General features: G+C 40.8%; 1 protein-coding gene across 1 annotated transcript; it reads right to left on the bottom strand.

The window, feature by feature from the left end:
- Positions 1 to 2,676: 2,676 nt before the first annotated feature.
- On the bottom strand, positions 2,677 to 23,406 carry mapkapk3 (MAPK activated protein kinase 3). Its single transcript, XM_004574126.4, has 10 exons — positions 22,644 to 23,406; positions 13,911 to 14,050; positions 11,192 to 11,256; positions 10,953 to 11,032; positions 10,716 to 10,842; positions 10,484 to 10,559; positions 10,202 to 10,326; positions 6,755 to 6,840; positions 6,580 to 6,660; positions 2,677 to 3,308 (listed from the first exon to the last, which is right to left on the bottom strand). The coding sequence occupies exons 1-10, from the start codon at positions 22,944 to 22,946 to the stop codon at positions 3,153 to 3,155; spliced, it is 1,239 nt and encodes a 412-aa protein (XP_004574183.3). The 5' UTR covers positions 22,947 to 23,406; the 3' UTR covers positions 2,677 to 3,152.
- Positions 23,407 to 23,538: the final 132 nt, after the last annotated feature.

Here is a 23,538-nt window from a genome sequence, read left to right on the forward strand (position 1 = left end):
TTTGCAGGTCTTCAGTGGGATCATGGTTTAAAGCCAGTCTCGCGACCAGGCGATGACCTTTTTTTTTTATTAAGTTCCACAGTCATATATATGAGGGGAAGCCGACTTTCCCAGGTCTGACTTGTGTTGGACTTGCACAGGCCCATGCACTCAGAAATCACTGTACTCTTGAGTCCGATTCTCTAAGCTACAGTTAACTATAATATTACCATGGGCTTGTTGTTACTATAACGTATGGTTATAACCAAACTGTATGGCTTAATTTCACTTACAGTAAAATTTATTTTCTAATTAAAAAAAAATACTATCAGTAAAACTGATTCTCAATCCAGCTCAGGGGGTACAGCGTCTGCACCTCTGGGACCACAACACTGCAGCTTATTGGGGCTTCACCTCATCTACTTTCACGTGACACTTTTGGCTTATAAAATGCACAGTTCAAGAAAGAATCATTCAATTACACAGGCCTCCACAGTTCATACCATAACAATAAAAACTCAAAACTCATCCAGTGTATGCTGAATGTGCTCTAAAATTTCTTTATCCTACTTAGCCATATAGAATATTCTGCTCAAATAATACTAAAAAAAACTGAACCATGTCACTTATTTACTGCTGAATGTGAAAGCCAAATCCTTTTTTAAAAAAAGTTTAAAAGCTTTCCAGGAGCTGTCATACTTGCAGAACTTGCTCTCTGTAGCGCAGGAAGACTGCTCCTCCTTGCCTTGAGGTAACTCAGCCAATACTGGTGAGGCCTGTTGTTTACAGTTCTGCTGCGTTTAATTGGACAATACACACAGGAAGACTCCTGGTATAAAATAGTTTTCGAAGAGTTATTGCACCTGTGACGGAAAGAATGGAAGAAAGACTACAAAATATGATGTGTGCAGTATGATCAGTGCAAGATGAATCACACCAAACGGTGTCCTGTGATCTTGGAGAGATTCTCGTGGTTCCAATGGTACTAACATTTATTTTTGTGCTTCTTTTCATATTTTTCTGTGACAAAACCCAACTTAATTTATTTAAAGTTCTAAGACAACAATTGTGAAAAAAAAAATGAAGTCAAGGCGCATCTAAGTATCAGTTATAGCTGCAGTAAAGAATTCTCCGATCTTCCATACAATGCTATGAAACGAAGCACACATGCACTGAGCTACCAAGCACTGTGACCCTCTGGAGATAATATAAGCATCATGTGACATGCCTGTGAGGACTTGAGGCTATTTTGGTGGCAATGATGATACCCTTAACTATAATAGTGATGGTGAGACTAATTGTCGAGCAGGAGCCTGCAAATGCAGATCTGTGAATAAAGAATAAAGACAGCCTCGCATACAAACACACAGAAAAGATAAGATAGGACGACACCGGGGAAATGACGAGGCATGGGCAGAAAAACACGTGGAAACGGAAACGACCAGGACTCGGGAGGCTTCACGTACAACACAGACTATTCATGACGGGGTGGAATAGAAACAGTGGAAAGTCACGTAACTCTCCACCGACCTTCAGCACATTCCTCCCTAAAGGCTAAAGAGATCAAACCACTCACCCCACTCACCCTATGCTCCTGCTGTTAGCCTCGCACCCAAAACCTCTCACAGTACACCAGGATAACCACATTTTAAAAAACTGTGTTTGATAACAGCAACCAAATGACTCAATGAAAGACATAATTTGTGATCCCCCACTGAGGAAACAGACTTCTAACTTAAGCAGGCATGCTTTAATTTTTTTTATTGTCATCCTTTTGGTTTGAAACCCTTTGCTTTTGAGGAATTACGCAAAAAAAGGGAAGTGTTCAAGACACTGTTATGTCAACATCATGTTAGTAATTGAGACATAGTGGTACATCAGGACTGGACTTGTCTCTGTATTATGGAGCGATTAGCACAAAACATTCCCTCCCCTAATTCGTCACGAGGAAAAAAACATGCTTTGGAATATGCTGTGATATTTCACTCGGGGAAAGCTGAGACTTTATTGTTTTATTCTCAGAACTTCTAAACTTCTTACGTTCACAGAGGCCCGAAGAAGAGCTGTGCAGTCCTGCTGACAGTACGGCAACATCCCAAAGGCAGAAAAGCCAAGTAGCTTTTTATGATCAGCGTCCCCTTAACACTCTTGGCATCACATGATCAAAGTGGGCTAAAGGTTGCAATCATAAACATGAAAATTTTGACCTTTTGCAGTTGAATGACATGTCAGATGGCTGCGTCCCACAGAACTACTTCGCTGCTCCTATTAATAGCAGCCTGACAAAGCCTGAAATACACGATACCAAAAAAAAAGAAAAATGTTGCCACATCCACAGGAAACGTGTCTGTCACACGAAAACTTCTATTTTAAGTTTAGGAGCGTGTTTAGAACCACCACGTGGAAAATCTTAGCATCTATGTGAAGTGGATTCACCCAAGAGGTTTCCTTTCTCCCTGCTAAGGTTGTATTTTAAAGAGAAACTGTAGTCACAATTTACTGGAAGCATTTTATCACCACAGTGACACATAAGAAATTTCTCAGGAAAACTGACACAACTTGCCAATGCAACACAACCAGCCGTTAGCCCACTGCAGCTACAGGAAGCTGACAGTCTGAGTGCTGCTCTGTTAACAGGACACCAGACTGATCTGCAGCAGTGATTCTGTACAAAAAAAGTTTCTCAGATGGAAGCGATTGTGGAGGCTACATTTTATTAACATTTTAGGATTTTGAATCCTAAAAGGAAGGCACCAAACGAAGGACGATATTAAGACAAAAGACAATAATGAGCCTTTTAGTTTCACAGTCTGTCCACAGTTAGTTTCTTTGAGTGTGATCTGCACACAACTGCATAGTTACACCATAGACAGGTAAATCCAGCATTCAAATACACAACGTATACCACTACAAATATCTCTACACACAGGTACTCTTACAAACAGCCCAGCCCCCTCCCCAAAAAAGAAAAGACATTATTACACAAAATAATTAAAAACAGAGATGCCTGCGGTGACAACAGACAGGTGATATCACGTCTCCACGTCCCCGAAATATCCAGGTTTAACTCTGGCGTTCCTAATGTCTCTTATTTTAGAGCACACTTGCTTGAAGTTGAGTCTCTCAGAAGTCTAAAGCACCTCTTGAACCTTCCACCAAAGCTCATCCTTGCCTCACTGACTCTGGCATACCGTGGACCCACTCTTGCCCCCCGCAGCGGCCTTCTTGCGCCTCTTGTTGAGCAGAGGGTTGCTGGAGGTGTCGAGATCTTTGATCTTCACCTGGTCATAGTCCACACGCATGGTCGCTAAAGCGCTGGTCATCTCTTCCTGCGAGAGAAGAGGCAGATGTTGGAGGATTTAGCTGGTGCTTACGGATGTGGAAACCGTTTGCTTTTTTACCAGTGGCACATGTATGTTTCCAAAGAGCAGCCAGTTAGCTTAGCATAACGTCAAGACATAAAATGGAGAAAACAAGCAAGCACGCTAAAGCTAATGAATTAACGCAATATGTCTGCTTTTTATTTTCCAAACAAAAAGTATAAAAAGGAGAAGCTGCGGTTTTAGTGAGGACTGTTTCTCAGCAGGGAACAGTTGCAGGTGTTGGTCAAGAAACTGTGAGGACATAAAACCCAAAGAGCCTGCAACTTTTTTTTGTTTACACATCAGTATAGGTATGAATTTTAAAAAAAAAAGAGACGATATGTTAACCAGAGAAGCTTTAAAAGTGCTGATAAGTGGAATTTATTGCTGTAGGATGGTGTCAGGTTAGCTGTTTCCAGGCTTTACACCACCCCAAAATAATTAGAGCTGACATCTATCCTCTCATTAGTCATTTTTCACACCATCAACTCTTAGAAAGGAAACAAAGGAGGATGTTTCCTATAATGTCAAAATCTTCGCTGCAAAGGCTTCCACGCAGTTCGCTGCTGTTCAAGATCTGTGCAGCAGGAAAAAACTAAGCAAAGGTAGAAAGAAAAAAGGAAACAGGCTGGAAATATTTTTATGATTTTAAAAAAAGGCCTGAACTCAAAATGAGTCAGAACAGACCTCAGAGAAAACTAAACCTTTTCCATTTACTGTGAATAAAGCTCAATATAAAGACTGTACCCTCCTGACTCTTTGCTTTTTGAGAAGTGGCCTTTTATGCAACGCTGTACCCAGTACCCACTGCAGAAACGAACAGTGGTGTATTGTGAGCGTATCATTTTGCTGAATGGTCTTTTCACACCTTATCATGACAAACCTGTTCATTCAGCTGTTGTGAAGGAATGTGCCATTCCACATGTTACAGTGGGGCAAAAAAGTATTTAGTCAGCCACCGATTGTGCAAGTTCCCCCACCTAAAATGATGACAGAGGTCAGTAATTTGCACCAGAGGTACACTTCAACTGTGAGAGACAGAATGTGGAAAAAAAATCCATGAATCCACATGGTAGGATTTGTAAAGAATTTATTCGTAAATCAGGGTGGAAAATAAGTATTTGGTCAATAACAAAAATACAACTCAATACTTTGTAACATAACCTTTGTTGGCAATAACAGAGGTCAAACGTTTACTATAGGTCTTTACCAGGTTTGCACACACAGCAGCTGGTATTTTGGCCCATTCCTCCATGCAGATCTTCTCGAGAGCAATGATGTTTTGGGGCTGTCGCCGAGCAACACGGACTTTCGACTCCCGCCACAGATTTTCTATGGGGTTGAGGTCTGGAGACTGGCTAGGCCACTCCAGGACTTTCAAATGCTTCTTACGGAGCCACTCCTTTGTTGCCCGGGCGGTGTGTTTTGGATCATTGTCATGTTGGAAGACCCAGCCTGGTTTCATCTTTAAAGTTCTCACTGATGGAAGGAGGTTTTGGCTCAAAATCTCACCATACATGGCCTCATTCATTCTGTCCTTAACACGGATCAGTCGTCCTGTCCCCTTGGCAGAAAAACAGCCCCATAGCATGATGTTTCCACCCCCATGCTTCACAGTAGGTATGGTGTTCTTGGGATGCAACTCAGTATTCTTCTTCCTCCAAACACGACGTGTTGAGTTTATACCGAAAAGTTCTACTTTGGTTTCATCTGACCACATGACATTCTCCCAATCCTCTGCTGTATCATCCATGTGCTCTCTGGCAAACTTCAGACGGGCCTGGACATGCACTGGCTTCAGCAGCGGAACACGTCTGGCACTGCGGGATTTGATTCCCTGCCGTTGTAGTGTGTTACTGATGGTGACCTTTGTTACTTTGGTCCCAGCTCTCTGCAGGTCATTCACCAGGTCCCCCCGTGTGGTTCTGGGATCTTTGCTCACCGTTCTCATGATCATTTTGACCCCACGGGATGAGATCTTGCGTGGAGCCCCAGATCGTGGGAGATTATCAGTGGTCTTGTATGTCTTCCATTTTCTGATGATTGCTCCCACAGTTGATTTTTTCACACCAAGCTGCTTGCCTATTGTAGATTCACTCTTCCCAGTCTGGTGCAGGTCTACAATACTTTTCCTGGTGTCCTTCGAAAGCTCTTTGGTCTTGGCCATGGCGGCGTTTGGAGTCTGACTGTTTGAGGCTGTGGACAGGTGTCTTTTATACAGATGATGAGTTCAAACAGGTGCCATTCATACAGGTAACAAGTGGGGGACAGAAAAGCTTCTTACAGAAGACGTTACAGGTCTGTGAGAGCCAGAGATTTTCCATGTTTGAGGTGACCAAATACTTATTTTCCACCCTGATTTACGAATAAATTCTTTACAAATCCTACCATGTGGATTCATGGATTTTTTTTTCACATTCTGTCTCTCACAGTTGAAGTGTACCTCTGGTGCAAATTACTGACCTCTGTCATCATTTTAAGTGGGGGAACTTGCACAATCGGTGGCTGACTAAATACTTTTTTGCCCCACTGTATTTACAGGGATTGAAAATAAGTGATTGCCTAAGTGAGACATTTTGTACATTTCTGCATGGCTGAATGAACTTGATATGAGGAAGTGGTGTTTTCTTTTGTTTAGTAGTTTAAATCAGGAAAAAATGCAGGAATGGCAAAAGGTAAGCTAAGCTTAGGTGTGTTTGGGTTAAATATTAAACTGTAACTCATACAGTTGTACAGACTGCGAACACTTCTTCACCCTGCTGGTTGTCAGGAGATAATAAGAATGTAAACACATGAGGATGGCAGTTTTCCTCACATTTCCATCATTAGAATATTTAAAGGGCCACTTTGCTGTTTTCACACATGAAAATCTGTTTAGAGGTCGTTAGGGTTTTACTCCAACAGCTGAAATTGTTGTATATGTCCTCTGTGGTTCTGAGCTTTTTAATGATGTGATTGTAAGCGGCCTTGATTACATCATATGTATGCCTTTAGGTGCATTTCAGAGCGTACATGGAGGCTTGAGGTTTCAAGAGAAACCAGAGTAAACTGAGACATTCTCATGCATTCTGGAAAGTTACCAGTTCAATATTTTTGGAGTTTTCCCCCATACTGGTCTATAAACCACTGCAACGTTAACTGAAACCCTACCGCAAGCTGAACATTTCAGCAGCCTATCATTAACAAGCTGTAATGTCAAGATGTGACCAGAGGGGGTCGATGTTGTCGTGCTACTGACCTTCACGTCCTCCCACATCTCTCTGTCTTCTGTCAGGACCCGTGTGGTGTGCAGGGGAGTGGAAGGAACCATCATGGACTGCTGCAGAGTCAAAACACAAACACCGATGAGGACGTAAGCAAACAGATGCACAGACGAGCAGGAAACAGTAGATGAGGCGTGTACGGGTGCTTACATTGATCCAGGGGTGGTTCATAAACTGGGTGATGGTCATTCTCTCGTTAGGGTCTGTCTTCAGTAGTTGGTGGATCAAATCTTTTGCTGGGAGACACAAGGCAATGCAAAGTTTACAACTTTTCACATGATGTTTGCCTTGGAGATAAAATGTCCTATTTATAGTGGATTTTGATGTGTTGAATTCAAATGTCACTATTAAAACAGCTGCTTGTCTCATTGTTTTATATATTGGTAGATAAGTTGAAAATATGTGCTGTGATTTGCTGAAACATGGGCAAATGTACAGGGAAATACAGGATATAAGGCAAAAACAGAGTTTTTACAGTTTTAACAACCATCAAAGTGAATATTTTGCATGGCCACCTTTATTCTTTAACAAAGGCTGAACTCTTAGGCATGCTTTCTTGTAATTTCTTCAATTAGTCTCGAGGTTCAGGCTCTGGGGAGAACAGACTGATAGTGTTTTATGTGTCTTTCTATTATCTATTATCAGTGCATTTGGGATCCCTGTCATGCTTTACAGAGAAGCTGTTGCCAGATAGGTGCTTTCCAGATGGTATTTTTAAATATTCTATTTAAAAATCGGACTTTTCTGACATCAATTTTGAAAATATACCCAGTACCACTGTCTGAAATTAGCTCCATGGAAGCGGAATATAAAGAAATCCCATGTGGCTCAAGACTTTTGCACAGTACTGTATATAAATAAGACTTGATATGAAAAAAAAAAGGTTTTCCCCCCAGTTGTTGATGTTTCCACAACCAAACTTATTGAATTAACAAAATATTTCACTGGTGCATTTTCTGTGAGTCAAAGTACTTTCAACAGCACACTGTGAAGGAAAAGGAAAATATTACTCAGGGATATTATGCAAAAAAAAACAAACCCTTGTAACTTTAATTTGCATCATTACAAATTGGTTAAGGTTGAATCAAAGGTCAGAGCAGAGTTTAAATATAATACCAAGAAGAAGAAGGAGTCACTGGAGCAAACGGAGCCACATATTTAACACTGGATGCAATTTAAAGAGACGGTGACAATGGACAGAATATTCAACATTAGAACAAGATTTATTGGGGAAAGAATCCCAAACTACCTGGCTATATCTGAAAAAGTAATCCCCGCCTAAACCTAATAACTGGTTGTGTTACCCTTGGCAGGAAGAATTGCAATCAAGTGTTTGTGTAGGATTTTGGCCCACTCATCTTTGGAGAATTATTTTAAATCAGTCACATTGGAGGGTTTTCGACTACGAACCGCCTGTTTAAGGTCAAAGCACCTCAATCACATTTCAGTCCACTTTGACTAGACCACTTCAAAACCTTCATTTTGGTTTTTTGAGCCATTCACAGGTAGACTTGCTGTTTTTTTTACGGACCTCTGTCCTGCTGTGCACCTGAGCTTCAGGGCATAAACTGATGGCTACAGTTCAGGATTTTGTGGTAGAACAGAATTCACGGTTCCATCAGGTACAGCAAGTCGCCCAGATCACCTTTTGTCTCGTCAGTCCAGACTTATACCCAAGTCAAAGCCTTGGGTATAATCAAGATGAAGATGTGAGATGAGCCCTTGTGAGGTTTTTTTTTTGGTCAGCAGTGGTTTTCTCCTTGGACCTCCCCCATAGATGCTTCGTGAACTCTGACCTTAACTGAGGCACGTGAGGCCTGAAGACTTTTTTTTGAAAATTTCTAACATTTTGAGTTATTTTCCAGTGTTAGAAAATCAGCACTGCTCAGTGTTGGTCATTGTTAATCTTCAAAACTGACTAGGTTACTTTAAAAAAATATAACACTGTCAAAAGTGTTCATTTAACACTCAACAGTGTTATATTTAACACCCATTTTGGTGGACCCATATAGACACTCTCTAGTGTCAATTTAACACTGGAGATTTTGCTGTGTAACCTTTCTAAGCCTGATAGTTGTCAGTGACTTTTTAAATTAGGTCATGGCATGAAATGTTGCTTTTTGAGATCTTTTAGCTTGTTTCACTTTGTCAGGCAGTTTCTCTTTTAGCGACTTCTTGATTCGACAGGTCTGGCAGCAATCGGGCCTGGGTGTGACGGGTGAAATTAAACTCAGCTTTCTAAAGAAATGTGGTTCATCATTTATCATTCACTGTTAATTCAAGATTTAACAAGGGAGGGAATCATTTTTTCACACACAGCCAGGTTGGTTTGGATAGTATTTTTTCCCTTAATAAAAATAATCATCATTTAAAAACTGCATTTTTATTTACGTGGGTTATCTTTCTCTAATATTACATTTTTTATGATCTGAAACATTTAATTGTGAAAATATACACATATACACAAATATACACAAAACTAAGAAACCAAGAAGGGCCAAATACTTTTTAACCACACTGTAAGTAAAGTTTATATAACAGCGAGATGCAAACTGGGGCAAGATTATATCTTGCTGTATATGATTCTCGAAAATGTTTCTGTATGATAATATCTTAACTTGACATACATTGACATTTAGTAAATCTGCAGAATTGGCCTGAGTGCAGCCCCTGCTGTTTAAGGTTTCCTGTTTCTGACAATAGAGAGCAGACAAGCAGGCCATACATGCATGAATGCAGATAAACACTGCTGTGTTACACATGATTGCAAACATTTGTAAAACCTGCAAATGTTTACAATAAAAAGACAAATATATTAAAATTGTTTTTTTTGTAATTCTCTCACAAAAGCTCAGATGTTTAGCCTACAGGAGTTTCTATTCATATGGATTAAACAGAGGGAAGCTACAGACTTTTTTTTTGCTGCCATACAAAATTAAAAGTTGTAGAAAATTTGTACATTTTTGAAGAATGAAACATGTTTATGAATTTTGCATCTCTTAAACAGCACAGTGGCTTTAATTTGACACGTCTAAGGAATTTACAGTAATTTTAGAAAATTTTAGTTTTGTTTTTTATAAACAACCCTCCGTTTGAGATCGGATATTTTTCAATGGCCAAGTCTCAACCTCAACAAGCAGCAACTGAAGGAGGCTGCAGTAAAGGCCTCGCAGAGCATCTTAAGATAGGAAGCACAACATTTGGTCTGTGGTTTCTAGACTTCAAAAAGTATCTGACTGCAGAGGTTTTTTATCCAAGTATAAAAAAAAAATCCTTTTATTTAAAATTATGCTACTTTGTCCAGTTGAACCTCTGAAAATGGCAGACTAAGCAGAAAAAATGGCTTTAAATCTCTAAATAGTTTATACAAAATTTTATATATTATATAATTTTCATCAAACCCCTTGTCAAAGCTGTAAATCTGCACTTAAATCATCTGTTTGATTTAAAATCCACTGTGCTGGTGTAAAGAGGCAACCCTACAAAAACTGTCCTTGTCTAAAAACAAATAGACCTAACGGTAACTATGTGTGCTCGTTGCCTATATGGCTGCAAGCTAATATGCTGTTTGACAGTGTTTTAGTTTGAGTTCCTCACCTTCCTGTGACACCTCCGACCACTCTGGATTAGGAAATTCATACTGGCCCATCCTGATCCTCCTCTTCATCCCAGGAGAAATGGCTTGGCCTGTATTCGAGTAAAACGGAGGGAAGCCGCACAATCTGCAGAGACAAACAAGCCGTAATGATGACGACCATTTAAAAACGTAATAAAATTAAGCAGCGCTTCTTGTAACAATATCCAAATACAAATACATGCGCCGTACAATAACATCTGTGGTGAAATCAGCACTGGCCTCCACACAAAGACAGTACTCACAGGATGTACATGATGACGCCCAGAGACCACATGTCACATGACTTGTCGTACTTCTCTGGACCCAGAACCTCGGGAGCTTATCAACAGGAATACACACGTACAAACAATATAACAGTGGAGATTAGGGCACAGGCAAAAAGTGACTCAGCAGCTTATTACTGTCATTTTGAAACATCTGGCTCATTTGTTAATATGGCCCAAACCCATCCCGGGACAAAGTAAGACATCTTACCCACATAGTACGGAGTATAACAAGGAGTCTGCAAAGGATTGTGCAGCGTGGTCTCCTTTGCAAAGCCAAAGTCTGTCAGTTTGAGGACCGCATTTTTCTCTTTACTTGTGTACAGCAGGTTCTCTGGCTGGAGGTGGAAGCAGCAGAGGAAAACAAGTGAACCAAGCTTTCACCAAACTACCCAGACATGACATCACATGCTTCACGATTTGGGCACTGAACTTCATCTCTGCGTACCTTGATGTCTCTGTGCGCGATATCAATGTTGTGGAGAAAATCGATGGCCGTGCCGATGTCCCTCATAATCTCTGATGCCTCTGGGAGGAAAAACAGGTAAGCAGACTCTCTCAAACCAGAAGCAATTCCAGTGTTAAAACAACAGGAGGCACAGATGAAAGAGAGCTCGCTTTAACTAGTTAACACGTCACCGTTGCTGTGTATCCATCATGTGGAGTCTGCCCTCCATCAGTCCTCACCTTTTTCAGTGAACGCCTGGTCTCCTCTGGCCTGGATTCTGCTGAACAGCTCTCCTCCCTCCATACTGGACACATAGACAAGCAGGGAGAGAACAGGGATCAGTGTATTATAGAATAGTACCCACATTTCTGTTAGTACACGTGTACCACTTTTACAAAGTGCTTCACAGTTGGGATAAAAAGGCTTTAAAAATAAGTGTACATATTTGTACAGAGTCAAGCACACAGCCTTTCATTCAATCCTGCATACAAAAAGCCACAGATAACAGACAAAAGATTCAAACAAACCACAGAGCCAACCATCAGCCAACCTGATAAGGAAGGCTGTTCCAAAGTTAAGGGTCTAAAGTGTGATCACGCCTGGTTTTAAAATAAGTGTGTGGAACAGATGGGTGACCCTGATCAGACGACAGGAGTCTAGAGCTCTGCTACAGGAGCCTGTCCATGTAAGGTTGTCTGTAAATTACACATTAGAGATCATTAAAGACCTGCTTGCCTTTACACCAAAATTTGGGAGCATTTTTTTCCATCAGTAAAGGAAAGGAAGACCAAAAGAAATGTTGGTCTTCCCCCAAAGCAAAAGCACCAGGATTATTTTAAACTACTAGTGTTATTTTTTAAAGGGGGGATTCTTTTACTTAATTATGAACTATTTACTCACACTGCTAAATCTTTTGGAGTTTCTTCTGTGACGAAACGGTAAGTGAAATAATAAAAATACTGAGTGAAAGTGAAACTGAGACAGTTTAAAAACAGGAAGAAGGGAAAAACACCAAAGTCCTACTAAACAAAACTGTGTTTATACTGAATGAGTGTGCCATTATTAATTCATCTTGCAGTGATATAAACACTATTTGTCACTTCTGTAGTGTCATTAATGACTTAGCAGCACAATAAGAGGTTATTTTGCAATAACATAAACGTTTGGTTTCATTTTATATCTGAGAAACGTTCAGAGACTCACTACCAAAAACATCTTGAGCCAGATGCTTCCCACTCTCCACTTTCATTGTGTGATATAGAGAATCACTGATACCTGAAACTCCACCTTGAGTTCTTTGGAAAAATGTCTCCATAATTGCATTAAGTAAGCGCACTTACTCCAGCACGCTTCTTGTGGATCACAAGAGCTGAAGGAGGAACGGGAGCTGCTAAGCTACCCACAGCGAGCCGAGCAACTTCCTTCATACAGGAAGCAGCAGACATTCTCTCGCTGTGTGTGTACCGTCAAGGTCACTACGCACATATAACAAACACCTGCCATGTCAGTCAATGCGGTGATGACAATCACTCTTTAAAATTCCCACATACTGAGCAAAGGTGTCATGCCTATGGAGTTCCTTTTTTTTTCCTCTGAATTATTCACATTTTCTCCCTTAGAGAAATAAAAAGTCCAGAGTTCAAACATGTGTCAAAGCACACACAGTTATGCGTCCTTCACTCATATTCACCTTAACTGTAGCTACTTTCCAAACCTTTAACCTTCTCCTACCTTACAACATGCATTGACTTGGACAGTCACCATATGTAGACAAGTGTTTTTGTCCTTATAAGGAAAACACTTCCCCACAACATGAGTAATATCTGAACCACACACACGCACACACACACACACGCACGCACACACACACACACACACACACTTACACAAACACACAGACTGTTTAGCAATGGCGTTGAATTCATTACAAACAGTTTGTCATGACACATGAAGCCCAGATGAAATTCTGTCTCTATGTCAGCTTCAGAGCAGCAGCTCTTATAACTGACCTTTAACTTGTATAAAGTTAAAGGTCACTATGGCTCAGTGGGGCAGAGCTTATTATGTAACTAAACATGTGTTCTACATATTTAAAAAAAAATAGACCCTTTTCTCCCAGCGGCCATGTGACATGACGTAGCTGGAAAACGCAGGTGTTACTAATCACATAATTAAGGCTCGTAAACAAATCAGACTCCCTGGTTAATGACACCGGTAACACCTGTGTTACTTCGTGTCAACATGGCTGCCGTGACGTCTGCATAACGTTCGTGGGAATGGCTTCAAGGTGATGTAATCTCTGATTTCAAATAAAATCCACAGATGACGTAAGCGTGTGCCCGGCTCTATCCTAACCTAACCTCAGTAAAGAACTAATGTTATTATTTGACAGAAGGAGACCATATACAGGACGGCCTCTTAATTCTGTTTATATTTAGCCCAACTAACACTTTGAGCTTGAGTTGCTGTTATCTGTGCAGTTACAGTGTCACAACAGCGTTGATAGTATCTTGTTGGAAAAACATGTGGGCATGTTGTAAGACCTTAATCACTGCTGAGCTCATTTTCTTTGTTTGTCATGAAGCAAGGTTAAAAAAAAAAGAGAGAGAGAGAAAAAGCAAAAGTGTAAGCTGTAAAAATGATGCAAGGCAACTTTAGCTTGTTATTTTTAATCTTTCACTTTGTTATGTTGTCATTTATTCAAAGGGCGTCATCTTACTCGGAGCTGTGACTTATGGGACTCTGTACCCACTCCGAGCTCTTTTTCACATTAAAATACTGATTCATCATTACGTCCTACAGAATGAAAACTTCTTTAATGTCATGCTTTCAACAAAAAGAGAGCAGACTTGCTCTAAGTTTCAAGACACTGTTGTTTTTTTAAGAAAAGCTTTAAATATGAAAGTACAGAGAAAGTGTTTGATTCAAGGAAGTGCTAACTGACTGGTGAGATCCTACCACTCCATGATGATGAGCAAGCACTTCTTCCCGTGATACATGTTCTCATAGAGGCTCAGGATGCGAACGATGTACGGCCCTCCTGACACTCGCCAGTGGAGCTCCACCTCTCGCCTCGCTTTGGGACTATCATAGAGAATCTGGGAGAGACGCAGAGAGAAGGACAGATCATGTCACGTTATATAATCATTTATGAGGAGTCATTCAACTTTAACATGGATAGTTTTGGTGTAGTGTAACACAGCAGCAGCATCATTTTATAAAAACATTTTAAAAAACAAAACAAAAAAACAAAAGCAGTTTTTGTTTTTTTCTGCATAATGTGATATACATGAGCCAAGCTGATAAGTAGATGAATCAATACTAAATACGTTGATGGTAAAAATAATCAACATCGTCTTAGGTTTTACATGTCAAGACATATGTGGGTCTAAAAATTTGGCAAATACGCTCTTGTATGAAAAAATTACATGATATATTACACTGTGTTGTTATTTTTTTTAACAAAAGGTCAGTCAAAAACTGTAAAAGCAGTGAGCAGTACATCCCTACTGCTTACAAAGGAGTTAAGAGGGTAAGTATGAGCCAGGTGTTGCTAGGCAGATGCATTCAATGCTATAAAAGCAGATGATTTTTGGCAGTTCTCTGGTCTGCACCATTCAGGTGTGTGTTACACAACGTCAAGACATCACGAGTGATCTTGTTGCTCATCAGTTTTGGTTTTAATCTGATTACTCACAACTAGGGATGGGTATTGATAAGATTTTCACGATTCCGATTCCATTTTCGATTCTGTTTAACGATTCGATTCTTTATCGATTCTCTTATCGATTCTTTTTAAAAAAGGAGAACACTAAGTTCGATTAGCTTAGAACTTTGTTTTATATCTTCTCTTTGAACAAGATAGAAATTTAGGAGTAACATGGCCTTACAAACCCAACAGTGAGATCTTAAGAGATCCAGCCTACGGCTCTTCAATGGGTGTCACAGGGTCCCCAGGAAAAAAAATTGTAAATGTAAAATAATAAAATAAATATTCTTCTGTAGCAATAACAAAGCATAACATAAATTATTCAGTAGCAATTACACAAGAATATCCAGTAATGTCCCTGCCTACAATTAAACACATTCACTTACCTAAAATTGGGGGCATCTGCTGTGGCAAATGGGTTCAAGCCAGTGTTTCCAACTTAGCGACTTTGTCGCTATATTTAGCGAGTTTTCAGACCCCTTAGCGACTTTTTTTTAGAAAAAAGGTCGCTAAAAAAAGGACGTGAAAGCGCGTATCGATTTTACTCTCAACAAGCAGTGGGTGCTGTAACGCAGTCAGTTCTTCTTTTACTCGTATGCTGTTTTGTGGATCACAAGGTTTAAAACTACTTATAAACACACACACAAAGTAACTCCACCAGAGTGCCTATTTCAGGTCACTTTTGCCGGTCCAAGCCCGGGTAAAGGAGCAGGGTTGGAATTGTGACATTAAAAAAAACAATAATTGCTAAAATAAATTTAATTTGTAGTTCTAAATAAACTAAATGCATTTAGGAAGTTTTTTACTCACTTTATGTCTCTTCCACGATGTTATTTCTCTCTCCAACAACATAGGTTACAATTAGATTAGCATGACCAATTATGCAAATCAGGCGATGACATCATTTAGCGACTTCTAGCGACTTTTAGGACAGCCAATAGCGATTTTCCTTACTGAGGAGTTGGCAACACTAGTTCAAGCTAGTGATGTGCGATACCACTGATTTCCTTTCCGATCCGATACCAAGTAATATTCAGGGTGGTATCGACGATACTGATCCGATACCGATACTTTGTACAAAACGGATTTTATTTATTGTATCTCAAATTATAGCGTCATAATGATTACAGGACATCAGAATACCTTCTTCTTATCACTTAATAATGCAGAGTTCATCATATAGAAATAAAAAAACTAAAGTTGTGTGCTATTTGAACACCTTGCCTGCCTGGAGGACTAAAGGACTCCGTGAGAGACTCTCACCCTAGCAGCACCTGTCCCTCTCCTCCTCTTCAGTTCGCCTCAACATACGCTCGTCATATTTTGTGATATGATTTACTCTGAGGTGTTTGACAAGGTTAGTGATGTTGCCACAACCATACATGCCAACCCTCCCGATTTTTCCGGGAGAATCCCACCTTTCTCCAGATTTTCCACCCGGACAACAAAGTTGAAAAACCATATCACAGAATTCATAGCGCGGCCCAGCCAATTCCAGTTTCCAACAATGACGGCAGCGACTTAGTTTTAATATCACTCTTATTTCTCTTTCTGGGTCGCAAAAAAACTTTTAACATATTTTCAGGTGAGAATGTAGCTGTGTAAACTTCAAATATCTGAGCCGACCGACACATCGTCTTCAAACCCCCGCGGTCTTTCACCACTCGGGTTAAACATGATGTACAAGTCACTTTGATAACTTAAAAATGTTCTTGTTTGGCTTTTTCAGTGTTTTATTTGTTCGTGAGTAAATCGGTTTGGCTGAGATTAAAGTTATTAGATTAGATTAAATTAAATTAAACTTTATTATTCCCTCGGGAGGGTTCCTCCGGGGTTTTCACACAGCTGAATAAACGTCAAACATAAAACTGATTAAACAGAAGAGTTTACGTCAGTGTCCGGTTATATTTTAGACAGCAAGGAGCAGACGGCAGAGTTTCACTCCACCGAGGGAGCTCGTGACGTACTACCCGGCTTTCTTTAGACCGCGAAGGCCGGTCCTCAGGTGGAAGCAGCCTCTGAATTTGGACACCCCCGCTGTTTCCGGGCCGGCCAATAATAACGGTGACATTTAACGTATTTTATCCGATAAATAAACCCTGTAAAATATATTTATCCGCCCAAACAGCCCTTTTGAATGTCTCCCTAATTCTGAGGTCTCAAGGTTGGCAAGTATGGCCACAACACCTCACTTTTTTTGCCACATTTATTGCAAACCACGGCTCAGCTGTTTGTGGAGGTAAAATACATCCGCACAATTACGCTCAGCCATTGTTGTGAGTGCGCACGTCAAGGGGCTGCGAGACATTTATACAGCCGTATTTCGCACATGACTATGAAAGGCGGAAGAGGAAGTAGTTCCTTTGAATGTAGGCAATCCGAATGTTATAGTTTCTTTCCACTGTGTTCCTGTTAATGATAAACTACAAATTTACTCTAAATTACTAAAATATCGATATTTTAATGTGAGAATCGATTCTAGAACATAAATGATTGGTATCGGAGGAATCGATATTTCAGGATCGATCCGCACATCACTAGTTCAAGCCTTTTACCACAAACTTAGTCACTGCTCGGTGACATTCGTCTATCCTGGCCTGAAAGGAGACGCTACCGGTAGACTGCAGCGAGAACTGCCAGCATCTGAGCCAGCCAGACTCTGTCTGTCTGTCTCATCATGGTCACCTAAATGCACAGTAATAGCAGGTTTTGTAATAAGGCAGATCGCGCTAACATAATATGCACTGTTAGTTGATTATTTACCTGCCGCATTAACGGGAGAGGACGTGCAAACGTTACCGCTGCTGCTGGGTTGAGATTCACGAGTCCGGAGCGGAATTAAAAACATGACATTCATTTAAGGTTATCACGTGTTTTGTGAGCAAATGCTTTTGCATATTCGTAGTGTTTCCTCCCTTAAATGAAGTATCTACTTTGCAAGTATTGCAAGTTGCCCTGTTGTCATCCGTTCTCGTAAACTTTTGAGCGTTTGAGCCGCCGTGTTTCCTGCCAGGTAAATGACGCTCCGCAACGTGGTGACGTCATTCGGGCGACTGGAATCGATAAGGGAATCGTTTGCAAAAATGGCAAACAATTCCAAGGAATTGAAACAGTGGGAACCGGTTCTCAACAAGAACCGGTTTTCGATACCCATCCCTACTCACAACTGGAAAACATTCAAGACATCAAATTGACCCCAAGGTCAGACAATGCAGTTATACCTCAGACTCCACAGGCCTCAGTTGGTATGTTAAATGTTAAAGTTTGTGACAGCACAAATAGAAAAAGACTGAACAAATATGGCTTTTTTGAGAGGTGACTGGGGAAAAAAAGCCTCTTCAATCTAAAAGGAACATTTGCAGCATTTCTTAGCACTGCAAAGTTTCATATGAACAAACCAATGTGGAGATGTTGCGCCATATTTCACAGTGTTACGTTTGGTGAAAACCAAACACAGCACATCGGCACAAACACCCCGCACCAACTGTCGAGCACGGTGGTGGAGGGGGTGATGATTTTGGTTTGCTTTCCAGCCACAGGACCTGGGTACCTTGCACTCATTGAGTCAACCGTGAACTCCTCTGTATACCAAAGTACTTTAAATTCAAAGGTGAGGGCGTCTGTGCAACAACTACAGCTTGGGCTAAACTGGGTCAATGATACTGTTTTAATCCCAAGCACAGCAGCAAATCCACGACAGAATGACTGAAAAAGAAAAGAAGCAAGGTGTTGACCCAGTCAAAGTCCAGATAAACCTGACGCAAAGGCTGTGGCATGACCCTAAGAGAGCTGTGCATAAACAAATACCCATAACATTGCAAAGAAAGTGGGCCAAAATTCATTCACAAAGATGTGAGAGACTGATACTCATACAGAAAACCATTATTTAAGGTTTCTGCAGCTAACGGTGATTCTACAAGCTACTGAATCGTGAGGTGTGCTTAGTCTCTTACACAACTTCCATATTTTAGCTTAGCTATTGTTTAATAAGTAATGATTTATAATCTCATGCTGCGTGCTGTTCCTCCTTTGAGGTGGCATTTAAATAGTTTTAACAACTGGTGAGAATCAGATGATTTTTTTGTTGTTATGTAAAACCAAAGCACGGAAAGAGGGTACTTTCTTTTCAAAACGACTGTAAGTGGATTGGTAGTTCAAGCTCTAATGTCAGTATAAGAACTGATGCCTATAAATACTGGAATACTGGAATAGCCGGGTACTCACACAGTTTGCAATACAGCAGACACACACACATACACACACACATACACACACACACACACACACACAGACGTACAAAGCAGGTGACAGACTTTGACATAGCACACAGTCAAGGGGTATTTTTGGATGTGACAGTGATGGAGCTATCCCCTGTTGTTCACAAGGCCGGTCTGCTTACAGACTGCGCCTGGAATACACAACACACACAGAGTTTGACTCACTGACGTATGACAGACACACATACATAAATCTGTGGTGTGTTGCAGGTGACTTTCGCAAGGCTCTACCCGAGCAAATTGGATTCAGCTGGTGGGTAAACATGAAATTTCTTGGAAACTCCAAAATGCCGGAAAGAAACAGCTAATCTGTGTAGCGCCTTTTTTTCCTCTATCTTTTTTTGCTTGCTAATGTCAAAGAGGAAGCAAAGGGTTCAGAGGACAGCAGTGTGTTAAAAGAAGAAGTTGAGGGTTTCCGGTGTCTGATCTGCTACTACATGTGTCCTATTTTGCTCACCCTCGCCCACTTGCCTTGACTTTAAGCGGAGCAGTGGGCAGGTTTTGCTTTTGCTATGTAATTTATAGCTTTATGACTCCAATCAAGAGCAGATAGTTTATGAGCTGGTTTCCTTAATTTCCTGCAGCGAAACAGAATCGGCTCTAATAAAAAGGGGCCTGTAGCACTGTAGTAAAACATAAAAAGGGTTGCAGAGGAAGGACTAAGAGAACGAGACAGTTAATCTTCAGGAGGATTTTGTTCTTATTTGAAAGGGCACGTAAACCAGTCAACGATGACTCGACACTCAGACGAATCAGATCTGTGTCAGGAGAAGCTTAAGAAACACTGAGACACACACCTTTAGCTGATAACGCCCACTAAATTTAACCACATGCTGCCTCCCACAGAACCTTGGTTAACACACACACACGCGCACACACACAAACACACTTTAATTGCTCGAACATGTTTACACTCTATTAAATATTAGTGAATTTCAAAGTTCTGGTCTGTATATCTTCATAAAAATGTGGTTTATCTTTACAACATCTGCCAATAAAGATCTGCTCATAAAGGCTACAGCAAAGTGGTCTAGAAAGCAGGAGACTGTGTAAGTGCTAAATACTAATGTCAGCAATCCTAACATGTTCATATTCAGAGAACATCAAAGATTTGTTGGGTTGTTTCTTTTGCTTTTGGACCAAAGTGATACACAGACTGATGATACCAATTCTAGAATCACTTTTTTTTTCTTTATAATGATTTAAAAAGCCTGAAAAACTCACTCAAAATTGTAAATGGCCTTTTTCTTCTATAGTGCTTTTCTACTTGAACCTCAGTCATTCACACACTTTGCTTTCTGTCTGACATTCACACTCTGATGAACACATCAAGGGAACTTCAGTTCAGTATCTTGCCCAAGGATGCAGATGACCTGTGCTCACAGCCACCTCTTAGAAGACTTCTACTGCTCAAGTATAAAAATACTCACAATGCATTTTTGCATATAGAAAGTGGAAGTGAAGCAATGAAAACATAAAGTTCCTCTGTGCTGTAAAGGTACAGAGTGATCAGAGTGATCCCAACAAGACACTTCCAGCTCTGTTGGGTTGATGAGGTTTAAAAGCCTAAATCCTTCAATTCATTCAAGAGGACCCCAGAGACTGATTAACTTGTTGGAGGGAGCTTAACCCTAACCTATGAGATCTTACAGAAACTTTCAAAACAAAAGTCTTTTTTGGAGCTGCCTTTAACCAAAACAGTGGGCATTTCCTTTATGGTTTGGATAATTTACACCCTGAAACACACTCATTTGTGCAACAAGTGTGCCAAAGTGATAACCACAGAACCCAAAGCCATTGATAAGATTTTGACTATGAGTAAAACAGGCCTGCAGGCCATTTAGCTTCACTTGAAAAGGCCCAATGTTCTCTTAAGTGGAACAATCATTTGTACTTCTGTCTAAGCAGTTAATGGTGGAGGTCACGAACGCATCCAAACAGCACAGGGCTCTCTCTCCCATCCCCTGCTGTTAAGTAAGAAAAATCCAAGTTAAAAGAACCAAGATAACTTTAACTGCATTACACTGAAAGGATGGCTTTGTTCAAGCACTGCTGCAAAGTAGATTAAAGCCATAGCCATCTATTACATTCAGCGCTCAGAGCAACACTTAATTTAAAAACCCAATGGGCCGGTCATCCGACTCTACATCAGTCTAGCTTCTGTTTACTTTTACTCACTATTTAACTTGACATAACAAAATTAATCAAATTTACATAAACGGCTGTATGAACAAGCACAGTGCAAAAGAAAAACTGCAGCAGCTACAATAGAGAAGACAGACTGAGCCATCAGAAGTGTTTCTTCTGCCGTCTCTTAACACCTTTTAACAGATCTTCAGAGAGAAGAAGATGGTCAGAGGCTTAATGTGATGCGTTCCCTCTCTACTTGGGTCACAGCGATCTATTGCCGGCTTTCCCCTACGGAACAGTGTGGTTGCAGTGACACACACACAGTCTTTTGGCAGAACATTAAAAGACACAAAACTTTCTTTGTGTGTTTCAGTTCTGTCATTACTTCTGACAAAAGACAAAAACTTGCTGGATTCAGATTAGCATTTTGCCTGAAGATTTTTTCCGCATCGGAAGTCTTTTTCATTTTAAGTAATTCTTTCTGCTCATATTTCTAAGCAGAATTGTTTTCTTTACCGGTCCCACCCATGATGCTATCAAGTAAAGTATCCCCTTTCTGATTTTGGCATTCTATCTTTTTTTTGTAATATTCAATTTCCTGCTGCAGTTTATCTCATTTTTAAATCTTTAGCTTTAGTTTCTATCCCAAAGTTTTGGGTATGCTCTCCTTTTGACACTGCTGCCTGGCTGGCAGCTCAGATCCAGATGGATTACTGTAAGCCAGTAAATCTCTCCGGGTCTGTGGACCAGTGGTGACAGGTGAAAACCTGACGACCTGTGCATGTGTGCAGATGAGTGTGAAGGTTTCTACCGCTCCCAGAATAAAGTGTCACCATCACAGTCCGTGTGTCTTTGAAGCAGTGTATCACGTGATATTTTATGGCTAGGTGACCACACACCCATTAACTTGGAACTGATTGCAAAGGGCTGACCTTCCAGGAAACACCACCAGATAAGTGAATGTGAGCTCGGGGAGAAGCATGTACAGTGCATGTCAAACCCAGTATGATCAGTAGGTATATATACATGCAAAACCAGCAGTCTATTCATCTATCTGTCTATGTCAAACACTGGTTTTGTTAGTAACCTTTAACCTTTCATGTTCCTGGAAAAAGAAAATCCTACTTCCATAAAGGTCATAGTTCTTGATTCTTGTCTACACAAGTTTCCACTCTTATATTTTAAACCCACAGTGCAAACAAACACTTTAGGATAGCTTATGGACCCTTATGTGTGTTTCCACACAGTTAGGTATTTAAACCATACTTGCATTAGATTAGGATCAAATTTAGAGGAGCAGTAAGTGATATAAATAAATACCTAGACACACCACCATAATCCAACATAATGGACTGACGCCTGTTTTTCCAAATGGATTGACCAGTCTGGACAGTCGACATCTATGTTATTACATCCAAACAAAGTGAGAGATAAACTTGTATCAGAAACAGGTGTTCTTTCAGCTGGGATGATCTAGAGTTATCGCTTAAAAGCTATAAAGTCTGCAGTTATACTGTGAGAGTGTCAACAGGAGGGCCGGGGACAATTTATGATATACTCATGAGACTTCGATACCTTTAGCGCGCACTTCTCTCCAGTTTTCTTGTTAAAGCACTCGAGGACTTTGCCGTTGATCCCCAAGCCCAGAACCTGATTGGAGACTTTATAATCGTCCGTCACCGCGTTTCGCTTTATCTCCAGTTTAGGGTAAGTGGGCATGGGGAAGTGTGTGGACTCTGCGTCCTTCTTGTCGGCGGCTGGGAGAACTGCCGGCTGCTCTTGCTGCAGTTTCGGGTTGCCATCCGTGGAGTCTGACTCTGTCCCACCAGTATTTGGCGGTTGCGGAGCTTTTTGCTTTCCGTTTCCATTTTGCAGCATGTTTTACACCGGCTTGCTGTCAACAGCGGTGCACAGAGGGACAAACTGTGAGCAACTCTCCGGATTAACGCGATGAGTCCAGCCCTCCTCCGGTAAATGCGTAAAGCTGAGACCTCTAACGCATCCGCCTGTCCCGTGCGGACTCTACCACAGTGACTCCACTCTATCTTCACACAGGCTTACAAGTCAGAGTCCATTTGGGGAAACTACACTATAATTCTATTCTTTAAATGTAGCTCTCTGAACTTTAGCGATCCGGGGTGGCCCGTGAGAGAAAATCTAAAAAAGAATTTGAGCGCAAATGAACCATTTAAGAAAATTCCAGTCAGACGTGTTTGGGGGTAAAAAAAAAAAAAAAAAAAAGAGGCAGTGGTGACGATTATCTGTTGATCTCGGTTTCCCGCTGATAACTCCTTCAGCTGCATTCACATGGCCAGTCGCTGTCACAGTAGTTTAAGCGCCACCCTCCTTCAGTCAAGTCATATTTCTCAACTGACCTACGCGGCCGCCTTAAAGGAGCAGGACGGATATTCAAGCATCAAATGAGCGCTGCGGGGAGGTGAAACTAGTCAGTGGTAATAACGGTTGTATA

This window comes from Maylandia zebra, linkage group LG5 (assembly GCF_041146795.1).
Source record: "Maylandia zebra isolate NMK-2024a linkage group LG5, Mzebra_GT3a, whole genome shotgun sequence".
Lineage (NCBI taxonomy): Eukaryota > Metazoa > Chordata > Actinopteri > Cichliformes > Cichlidae > Maylandia > Maylandia zebra.